The sequence below is a fragment of the Piliocolobus tephrosceles genome, chromosome 8, assembly GCF_002776525.5.
Source record: "Piliocolobus tephrosceles isolate RC106 chromosome 8, ASM277652v3, whole genome shotgun sequence".
In the NCBI taxonomy this organism is placed as follows: Eukaryota; Metazoa; Chordata; class Mammalia; order Primates; family Cercopithecidae; genus Piliocolobus; species Piliocolobus tephrosceles.
This window is the reverse complement of record NC_045441.1, coordinates 128,097,234-128,108,810: the sequence shown is the minus strand read 5'-3', so window position 1 is coordinate 128,108,810 and position 11,577 is coordinate 128,097,234. Positions and strand designations below refer to the sequence as shown.

The 11,577-nt window shown below is 48.0% G+C and overlaps 1 protein-coding gene across 2 annotated transcripts in view; it reads left to right on the top strand.

The window, feature by feature from the left end:
* The first annotated feature begins 4,721 nt into the window (after positions 1 to 4,721).
* KIAA1549 (KIAA1549 ortholog) overlaps positions 4,722 to 11,577 on the top strand; it is a 142,215-nt gene continuing 135,359 nt past the window's right edge. For both annotated transcript variants that reach the window (XM_023190053.2, XM_023190052.2), the window contains exon 1: positions 4,722 to 4,957. In XM_023190053.2, the coding sequence (XP_023045821.2) occupies positions 4,771 to 4,957 (187 nt within the window). In that variant the 5' untranslated portion in view covers positions 4,722 to 4,770. The remainder of the gene's footprint in view (positions 4,958 to 11,577) is intronic.

The following is an 11,577-nucleotide window of genomic DNA, read 5'->3' as shown; positions in this document are numbered from 1 at the left end:
TCTGGCCATCAGCTAGATAAATTTCATGCATTCCTGCCTTTATATTTTCGTACTGTTTGTTCCCTCCACCTGGAACACCTGTCCTGTTCTCTTTAGCTGTCCATGTCCTCTTCATTTTTTAGGGGCCGCTTAACACCCAGCTTCGATGCAACACTACACTGAAGCTTTGCTTGATCTCTTGTGCCAAATATGATTTCTCCTTCTTTGAATTTTTTTTATAACTTCCTTCGGACATTTGTCATGTTCTGCTTTGTAATATATAGGTTTTTAAAATTTTTTTTTCCCTTAAGACTGTAAGCTCCTTGAAAAAACTGTAGATACTTAATTTTTTTTTTTTTTTTTTTTTTTTTGAGGCAGGCTGTAGCTCTGTCGCCCAGGCTGAAGTGCACTGGCATGAACATGGCTCTCTGCAGCCTCGACCTCCTCAGACTCAGGCGGTACTCCCACCTCAGCCTCTCGAGTGGCTGGGACTACAGGTGCACACCACCATGCCCAGCTAATGTTCTGGATTTCTTCATAGAGATGGGAGTCTCACCATGTTGCCCAGGCTGGTCTCAAATTCCTGGGCTCAAGCAATCCACCTGCCTCAGCCTCCCAAAGTGCTGGAATTACAGACGTGAGCCACTGTGCCCGGCCTGATTAATCTTACTGATCACTTAGCACATGACTCTATGGGACACTTACTAAGTAGGGACTCAGTAAATCTTTTTTGAATGTTTATTCTGGCTACTTCTCCACTTTGCACAGTTGTTCCCTCTGCCTGACACGCTCTTCCCCAGCTATCCCTGTGGCCCAATGTCACCTTAGTAGAGTGATCATCCCTGACTATTCTATTTAACACGGTAACACTGACTCTTCCCTCACTCCTTTTCCCTCGTGTTATTCTGCAAATTGCTGTCATCAGCTGAATGCTCACTTACTGTTTGCCTGTCTCCTCTCACTGGAACATAAGTTCCATGAGGAAGGGCCTGTGTTTTGTTCATTGTTATACCTCCAGTGCCCACTGCAGTGCCTGGCATGGTACTTGCTCAAAAAATAATCATTGAATTTAATGGATGATCTTTGTGAACATCCAGCTTATTTTGTATAATTCTCTCAAGAACCCTCAGCTAAGCAAGGTAGGCACATGAAGCCCGTCATCAGATAAGAACATTTGAGGTTTGAGAGTAAAGCATTTTGTTCAAGTTCGTAAACTTTTCTGTGACAGAGCAGAGCACAGAACTCAGCTGTCCTGATTCCTATTCCAGGACTCTCACGCCACCCTCTGCTGACTTCCAGCCATCCTCTAACTTCAGTCCCTCTGTCCCATCCTTATCCAGACCCACCCCTAATAATTGAGGGGCCCAGGTCAAGAGTGCAAATAGGGGCTCACGCAGCCCATTTCACATTTGACCATTTTGGCCATTTTCACTTGATTACCATATTTTCATCAGCAAGTTACATGCCAAGCAAGCGAACTACTAAATATGTCTGTTCTACCTTAACAAATATATGGCTTCAGAATGGTTAGGCCGGTTCACAGGCAGGATTCGCAGATTTCCTGCAGATGTGAGCAGAACATGGCAGCCAGGTTGCCATGTGAATATGGCGTGTGCCCGATCTTCTCTTCCCACCCTTGGTCTGTGCTTCATTCCTATACGCTTCATGTGCACATCTTTAGAGACCCCTCCTACATAAGTTCTGCCACTCCCCAGCAAACAACTACCCCTTGGGACCAGACACACCCTTGGTGCAGGCTTAGGAGAACAGACTTGAGGAAGAGGCCACATAGGCCTGAAGATGAGCCTGGGGTGAAATGGACAGGATTCTGGGGTCCTGGGCACCTGAGCGTGGGAAGATGGGCTGCTGGTGAGAGTGCTTCCTGGGCTTCACAGGCTCTGTCCTGGGGAGAGAGGTGCAGTTGGAAAAGGCCAGAGTAGGGCCCGCTTTGCCTAGGTCTAAGGATAGTACTGAGCCTACCTCTCCCTGTCCACAAACCAGACTGTAAGCCTACTGAGGACCCAGACTAATTTTCCCCCTCCCCTGGAGGGTGTGTGGTTTAACTGGAGATGACAATTCCAGTTGGAGGTGAGTCTTATGGAAATAAACCAATTTCTCTGGCTTGTTTCTTTATCTATGAGAATTGGATGAGATAATCTCTAAAATCGACTTTAAAATCTTGCACACACACACATATGCACACACTCCCCTAGCTCTAAGGACCACTCATCCCCCCTGGGTCTGCAGAGTCACACCACCTACCAGCTGGACTGTCAGAGCCTTAGAGACATTTTCCCAGACACGGAGGCAGAAGGCCTTAAATCCCAACAGAGGTAAGATTTTGTTGTATGCCTTCAGAGCTGGGAGACTAAGGGACCCCAGGGACCTCACTTTCCTTAGAGAGGTGGTGTCCACGAGTCATTTCTATTATCTCAAAGTTCCAATTTTTATTTTTACTTCCAACTGATGTCAATCTCTTAATGGCAGGGCGAACACTTTATTGCCTCTGAGTTGGCAGAGAATGGAGAGGGAGCCTCCTTTCTTTCTTTTCTTCTTCTTCTTTTTTTTTTTTTGAGATGGAGTCTTGCTCTGGCACCAGGCTGGAGTGCAGTGGCGTGATCTTGGCTTACTGTAACCTCCACCTCCAGGGTTCAAGTGATCCTCCTGCCTCAGCCTCCTGAGTAGCTGGGATTACAGGCATGTGCCACCATGCCCGGGTAAATTTTTTTGTATTTTTAGTAGAGACGGGGTTCGCCATGTTGGCCAGGCTGGTGTTGAACTTCTGACCTCAGGTGGTCTGCCTGCTTTGGCCTCCCAAAGTGCTGGGATTACAGGTGTGAGCCATCGCGCATGGCCGAGGGAGCCTTTTTTCTCTGATACCAATGGGTTTAGTGCAGATGGCAGCTTGCAGGAGGCTGCGGCCAAATCGGAAGATGGAACCTCTTCGCTGGGGGAATGCATGCTCTGGCTCAAACCAACGAGTGTCTGCTGAGGGCTTACTGGGGCTATGAGAAATCCTAAGCAGGATAGCACCATATTCGAACTTCATATTAATTTATTGGAGGTGGGGTGGGGGATGTGTGTGCAAAGCATAAATTCATAAAAGATAACACAACAGGACAAGACCATTCAAGAGTTGCACAAAGGCAGTGGTTTGCAGTCAAATGTGCTGTTATACAGAGTTCAGGGAACAAAGAGAAGTGTGTGAATAAGAGGTCCCAGATCTATGGCCATGGTGTCCTGGGACCAGACATATCTGGGCAGTCTCTCTTAGGTACTTACCTGGGTGCGCAGGTAGAACTCTCTTTGGGAGACAGGAGCAGTTACTGTAATAAACATCGGCGCTGTGTGATGGTGGGGGGGGGGTCATCATAACGTGTAAAAATACCAGGAACATCAACAAAAGCTATTTTTAACCTTTATTCTCATTTTCCTTGAAACTACCAGGTTTCAAGTACCCACCTGTAAGGACCAGGTGGGTACTTACAGAAGAGTGCCCCTGTCCTATTCTTAGGAAGAACTATTCGCCAAGGGCAAGGAGTCCAGACGAGTTGGAGCTGCAAGGCTGGGCAGCTCCTTCAAGGGCTGGGCCTGGCGGGGGAACCCGACTGAATAGCCACTAGGATCCCTCGGTCAGTGTAACGATTCACATTTTCCGCTGTCTGCCATAGTGTTTTTGGACAATAAGATAGTGTCCCACATACACACCGTTAATATCTGCTTGGTGCAAGGATGCCAGCGGGATGCAATGATTCAAAACTCCCAATTCCTCCTCCCTAGACCCTGAAGCCACGGGGCATCTTCAGAGTGACGTGCCTGGCACACAGTAGGTACCTGACAGATGTCAGCTCCCTTCTTCCCGTTCCTCATTGTCCCCGGGGAATCCAACCCTTAAACGCTCTCTGGTCATTCTCTCCACCTTTCAGGAGCGCTACTTTCCCTAAAACGGCCTGGCCACGCGGGTTTCCGCAGCTCCACGCCCATTCGCTTCAGCAGCCGCCTGCTCAAGGCCTGCTAAGTGCAGGGTCCCGAGGGTCTCCCAGGCCCTGAGCGCAGGGTCGCTTCCCGAAGACCCGCAGCGGTGGCCGCACCTTCTTAAGGCAGGAAGGCGGGGGAGAGCTGCGTGCGCTCTGCTCGCTCCTGCCTTGCACGCAGGAGCCCGACTTTGCCTGGCTTTGTCCCCTCCTTGGCCCCGAGGCTGTCCTGAGAGCGCGGCGCCCCACACACCTGCTGCCCGCACGGAGTCGGCGGGAGAGGAGGAGCGAGGGCGGCGAGAGGCCCCCTCCCCGGGCTTGCCGGCCTACCCGGCTCCGGGCGCCCCGGGGAACGCGCGGCGGGACCCGGGGTTGGGTGCGGGTCAGGGCGGCACCTCCCGGCCCAGGCCCCCAGAGCCCCTCGTGCTCCCACCGGGAGGCGGGTCCTGGGAGAGGGCTGGGCCGCGCTGCCTCGCCGCCCCTGCCGCACCGAGCCCCGCGCACGCTGCCCCGGTCGCCCCGCCGGCAGCCAGGCAGGCAGGCAGGCGCCCAGTCGGCCGGAAGGGGGTGCTCGCCGCCCCGCGCCCGGGCCCGCGCGTTGCCGGGCAGCAGCTCCGAGGCTCCGAAGGGGGCGGAGCGGCGAGGCGGGCGTGCGGCTGGCGCCCCTGTCCGCGGTTCCGGCCCGGACCGCCCCCGCCTCGCCGGCCTCCCTCCGCGCCGGTGCGCGGCGCCCCGTCCCAGCCGCAGCCGCAGCGGCCGCCCCTCCCGGACCTGAGAGCCGCTGAGCCGCGAGGCCGGGCCGGGGCGCCGGCCGGGAATGCCGGGGGCGCGGCGCCGACGCCGAGGCGCGGCCATGGAGGGGAAGCCCCGCGCCGGGGTCGCGCTGGCCCCGGGGCCGAGCGTCCGAGGGCCTTCCGCCCGCCGCGCCCGCCGCCGCCGCCCGGGGCTGCTGCTCCCCGGCCTCTGGCTGCTGCTGCTGGCCCGGCCGGCCTCGTGCGCCCCAGGTAAGCCCCGCCGAGACCCTCGGGACGCGGCCGCGACCCCGCCTGCCTTTATCGCTGCTGTTTTCAAAACCCCGACTTTCCCCGCCCATCCTCTTTTATTCTCCAGCTCCCTCGCCGTCCTTTCTGGAAGATGCTTTGCCATTCTTCTGGGCCCAGCAAATAAAGGCACGGGGGAAATAAATAATTAAAACGAACAAGCGAGCGGCTTCTGGCCGGTCTTGCTAAGGGGTCTGCAAAGCTATTCTCTTGTCCATGGAGCCCGAAGCGGGTCTGGTGGCTTCATCTCAGAATGTGCCTGGTTTTTCCTGCAGAATGCAGGCACCGGAGTGCTTTTTTGTCAAGGCTATATGATGTGGCATATCGAATGTTTTGAGATACTTTATTGTCGGGGCGAAGGGATGCATTCGGGGTGTGCTTTAGAAGAGTATTGCATTACCGGGACAAGCCCAGCGTCCCCTAGATGCGGGCAGGCCGGCCGTGTCCCCCCGTGCAGCAGGACACAAAGAACATTCAAAGAAAACCTCTTGGAAAGCGCCCTGGCCACGGATCTTTCCAGGGAAATAGCTATTGGTATTACTTCTGCAAGGCATTATTAGTACAATGGAGTGTGAAAATATTTTGATTCTTAAGTGTCAGGGCTTGAAAGGAGTAAGGGCTGTTTTTATAACAGATGCAATTTAGTGACTGTTCATCAGTATGGAATGAAGAGGCATGATTTATGAAGAAGCATGAGGGTTTTGTTGTGGAATAAATGATTTAATTCCTATTGCTTCTCCAAAATGTTTATTTGTCCACCCTGAGCCTGTACACAGGATGGTCTGGAAACCGTCTCTGAGCTGACACTGCAGGCCAGCGATTGCCCCAGCACAGGCACTTGACCACTTCGAGGCGGAAAAGGAAAGGTGGAAGGAGCAGCTCGGGGTAGAGAGCTGCTGCACACAGAACAAAAAACAGAAAGCCGGGAACGCTGCTCCGAATCCTCCCTTCTCGTGGGAGCAGGGCCAAAGGGCTGCTCGGTGGCTGGGGAGGAATTGGAACACATTTGAAGGTGTCCCTTGGACCTGTGAGAATTATAACCAGTGCCCTAAAGGGGATGGTACAATAGAAGCACAGGGAGGACTTCAGGGATCATGGAACGGTGCCATTCTGCTTACCAGAGAGGAAACTAAGGCAGAGAAGCGCCTTGCTCAAGGTCACAGTCATCACTTTCCCCGCCCCCGACCCCCGCTCTTGGCCCATAGACATATCCACACCTGAAGCCTCTGCAGAGATTTCCCATAGCCGGGTGGAACCAGGGTTGGGGTGACAGAATGAGTCTCTTTTAGGCAGTATACAGCTAGTGCAAACACCTTACTGTAACCTAGACCCTACCGTCTCAGTCCTGCTCCTGCGAGTTCCAGCCCTGTGTGTCCAGAGGAGAGGAGATGATTGTGAAGGGTCTCTTGGCTTTAGTCAACAAAGAGAGCCCATCTGATACTTGTGGATTCATCTGTCATAGGACACAGCAGATAAATGGTTTCCATCTCCTGAGTGCTTTTTGTGTGCCAGGTGTTGAATTTTATATACATGATCCAATCACGTTGTGAGTTAGGCATAGTTATCCCCATTTTACAGATGGGGAAACTAAGGCTTTGAGTTTAGGTTGGTTTGGTTTCAGAATCTATGACATGCTTCCCTTCTGTGCCTGATGGCTTCCCCATATGAATGTGGCCATCTGGGTATACTGCAGAGGTTGTGGAGAATGTAAGTGCTGCTTCTGGTAACTTTAAAATAAATAGTGGAGCTGTTTGTACTGCCCACCCCCTTTCTCTTCTTTAGAAGTCCTTTCCTGCTACCGCTCTACCCCGATACAAATATTCAACCTGGAGATATGAAATTAATTATATTTCCATTTTAGAGCTGACATCATGGAAACAGAGACTTCATCCTTTCACTAGTTTGTGTATTGGCTTCAGCCGCTGCCAGGCTCATAGACTAGGACCTAAGAAGTGGAGGGCACGGCCCCTGTGCTCCAGGATCTAGCTGGAAACACAGCAGTGAAGGAAGTATAAACCCTTGCACAGACCATTCCCGGACAGGAAAGGCAGGATTCCTCATGGATGACCTGCTAGGGCTGACCCCATCTACTTCTTGAAGACTGTGAGGAACCATCTTGGTGCAGGGTGGCTTCCTGATGTAGCTAGGGTGTGTGTAGGGTGCCTAGGTGGTGCTGTTGATCCTGGGAAGAGGGTGCATTGCAGTTGCTTGGGCCACCCTCCCAGTCCTGAGTATGGTATTTTCACCAGGAGATTTGGAAGATAAGAAAGCTTTGCTGAACTCTGCCATGGTGGTTGGTTCTCTTTCTAAGGAATAAGCAGTGCAAGTCAGAAAATGGCATGGCTTAGCCCTGTTTTGGATTTCCTGTGTGAGGCAGCATTCCCTTCCGTGGCTGGCTGAAAGCTATCTTCTCCTTCAGCCGGCTTCTCTTATTAACTTTTGTTCAGTAGAGTCCACCTTCCAGGTGGCCCCCTTATTATAGTCTTTGGTTAAATCTCTATGTTGTATCGATTTCTTGTCTATTTCTATTTCATTCAGCATTTTGATTGTGTTTTTGTTTTTTTATTTTTATTTTTTAGTTTATTTTTTATTATTATTATACTTTAAGTTCTAGGGTACATGTGCACAGCGTGCAGGTTTGTTACATATGTATACATGTGCCATGTTGGTGTGCTGCACCCATTAACTCGTCATTTACATTAGGTATATCTCCTAATGCTATCCCTCCCCCATCCCCCGACCCCACGACAGGCCCCAGTGTGTGATGTTCCCCACCCTGTGTCCAAGTGTTCTCATTGTTCAGTTCCCACCTATGAGTGAGAACATGCAGTGTTTGGTTTTCTGTCCTTGCGATAGTTTGCTCAGAATGATGGTTTCCAGCTTCATCCATGTCCCTACAAAGGACATGAACTCATCCTTTTTTATGGCTGCCTAGTATTCCATGGTGTATATGTGCCACATTTTCTTAATCCAGTCTATCATTGATGGACATTTGGGTCGGTCTTAAAAAAATTTACTAGTTTAGTCTTAACCATTGACTGTTGTGGAAACAACTTGTAATACTTTGGACTTACTTTTGAACGCATTGCTCTGAAGTGATGAGCCATCCACAATATAAAAACAAAGAATCATGCCCCGTTTCTTCACCTTATTCAGAGATAAGTTTTTTAAAAGTAATAGTTATTATGAAATAGATTGCTTTGTAGGGAATTTGGAAATTACTGCAGGGTACAGAAACCAGTCACCCATAATCTCACAGCCTATAGGTAACACTAAGTAATTTTGTCCTTTTTTTGTTGTTAACATTAAAAAAAAAATTATATGCACAATTGTATTTGCTACCATTTCCACTCAACATTTAACTTAAGCATCTTTCCATTCATTAAATCTTATTTGGAAACAGTTTTCTATCCTAATGATTTGTTCTTTTATTTCCATTTTTTGGGTTGCTGTAAGTAATGCTGATGGGCGTGCTGGCTCATGCCTGTAATCCCAGCACTTTGGGAAGCTGAGGTGGGCGGATCACCTGAGGTCAGAAGCTTGAGACCAGCCTTCCTAACATGATGAAACCCCGCTTCTAATAAAAATACAAAAATGAGCCAAGTGTGGTGGCACGCGCCCATAATCCCAGCTACTCGGGAGGCTGAGGCAGGGGAATTGCTTGAACACGGGAGGCAGAGGTTGCAGTGAGTCGAGATGGTGCCACTGCACTCCAGCCTGAGCAACGGGCAGGACTCTGTCTCAAAAAAAAAAAAAAAAAAAGGCTTTGTGTATGTTTCTTTTTGTGTGTTTGTATTTTCTTGAGTATACATTTGTAGAAGGGATATTAAGAATGTGATTAAAATGTAAGGCCCACCAGGCTGGATTTCTGCATGTTTTGTTCAAAATGCTGGGCACTTAGTGGTTACTCAGTATGTGATTGTTGAATGAAGCAATTTTTGAAAGTTGTAACGCTGACATAAGCCCTTGAAGCTTACGCAGGGGCCTTCCATTATCACTTGCATTAGTATTTTACTTTATCACTGGCATTGAATGTTACTTTAAAAGCCTTGTTAAATAAATTTGTAATACATTGTTTTAACTTGCAGGGTTTTACTGCTTTAGAGTTGGCTATTTTTTATTTTGTATATGTAGTCTGAATTTTCTCTATATTTTTATTTATTTACCTGTTGTGGCATAGATATGTATTTAAATCTTGATGTATTAGAAGGATAGCAACCGTTTTTCCTTCTGTTTGTTGCGTTTTCCCCCTTCCAAAGGAATTTCTTTTAAATTTTATGTAATGTTGAAATGTAGAAGTTTTTGATTATTTCGATTAGCAAGATCTGCCATTTGTTCTTTTAATAATTTTTTATTGCATTTATGCTTATGGTGTGTTAAATTTTTATCTTAATGTGCTATTATTGGTCATTTCTAGGCGAATATTTATGCTTTGTGAGTAGTTTAGTATATTATAAACAAATACTTAAATGTTTCAAATGTGTGGCCCCTAGGCCTCCCACATCAACATCATTTAGGGATGTGCGGGTGCTTGTTAAGAATTTAGATGTCTAAGACTCACCCTTAACCTCTAAATTAGACTCTTTGGTGGCAGTACCTGTGAATCTTCATTTTAGTAAGTTCACGGCTCATTTTTAGCCACTGAGCATTGGAACCACTGATCCAGATACTGTAAACCCAGTAACTGAAAATTAACAGTATTTTGAAGATAACGAAGTCCTTCCTTATCTACAAGCGATGTGATCCAAGACACCCAGCGGATGCCTGAAACATGTTTTTTTCCTATATGTACATACCTGCAATAAAGTTTAATTTAAAAATGAGGCCCAGTAAGAGATTAACAATAATAACAAAACAAAACAGTTCTAAGTCTACTGTAATAAAACATGAATATGCTGTATCTCAGAATACCTCAAAATATCTTCAAACTGCAGTTGTCCTCTGGTATATGAAATCTTGGAGGAGGGGGACTACCATTTAATATCTTGGAATTGTCTTTTCACTGTTAGAATAGTTTAAAATCGTTATGTTGAGGTCAGGCGAGGTGGCTCATGCCTGTAATCCCAACACTTGGGGAGGCCAAGACAGATGGATCACCTGAGGTCAGGAGTTCGAGACCAGCCTGGCCAGCATGGTGAAACCCTGTCTGTACTAAAAATACAGAAATTAGCTGGGTGTGGTGGCAGGTGCCTGTAATCCCAGCTACTTGGGATGGTGAGGCAGGAGAATCTCTTGAACCTGGGAGGCAGAGGTTGCAGTGAGCTGAAATCACGCCACTGCACTCCAGCCTGGGTGACAGAGCAAGACTCTGTCTCAAATTAAAATAACCATTTTTTGTTACATGTGTTTACTTGGGTTGGGAGTGAAAGGGTGCAGAGGAATGCATTTTCAATGTTCCCTCCTGCCCATTTGGGAACAGCTGCTGCAGCCCTTGTCAGGAAGTGCCTCACTTAATTCTGAAAACAGAACCCAGCCAGGGAGTTGTTAAAAGTCAGTAGGGACCTGGGAGCCACAGGTTTTCTATCAGTGCCCTGAATGATAGAGGCAGCTAATTACTGTCTTTATAATTACACTAGGTTGATTTTCCCAGATAGGAAGACACTGTTCTAACTGATCTAATTTGTTTTCAAGTTGTGACCACCCACCTTTCATCTGGAGCTCACAATGATGTGATTTCTTTTTCTTGTTGTTAGGCAGCAGGATTTGTTAAAAGGTGAGTTAGAAAACCTGGGTGTGTGCATTTCTGCCCGTAACTTTGTGACTGTGGACAAGTTACCTTGTCCTGGGTTTCCCCCTCAGTGTAAGAAAGGGTTAATGAGATTAGCGCTAATCTCATTAACCCTCTAGCTCCTTGTAGCTCATTTCTCCCTGTAGCTTCTACATATCAAGTCAACATCTTGGATGTCTTGGAATCCACTTATAAGCAGCATCTGTCCTTTTTCTATTGGGTTGTTGTGAGTGTCATTTCTCCTTGCCTGGTAGATGTTCTAGGCCAATGACCTGCTGAAGGCAGCTCATTCTTACCATTGCAGATGGCTCTTCTTTTTAAAAACTCCCTTCGTTCTTACTTTGCTTTCTCTTATTCTTTCTCTTTGTCTCTTTCTTTTTACCATCTCCTTTGTTAGCTTCAGGCAATTACTTCTCATTAGTGAAAATCTAATCTTGTGGTCCCCACTCTCTCAGCATCATCACTGCCTGGTAGCTTGTTAGAAAATGCAGAATCTCAGGGCCCACCCCCGACCTTCTGAATCAGAATCTGCATTGAACAAGATCCCCCTGGTGATTTTGCACACACAGTTGAAGTGTGGGAAGCACTGGGCTAAGAGGTAAAGTGCCTCCTGTTCCAGCCTTCTGGCAATAGGTATTGTTGGAACATTGAAGGCTAAGTCAGCCTGGACTAGCTCTGGAGCTATACAAATCTCCAGAGACGTTGAGAGACACCTGCTTTTGGGACTGAGTCTGTGTGAATAGTACGCAAGAGCCATATTTTATTTGACCAGGCAACTAGATTAGAATGGTCCCCTAGACCTGCTGTTTTCATTCATTGCAAGTATTTGGTTGTTAAAACACTGAGATACAGGCTG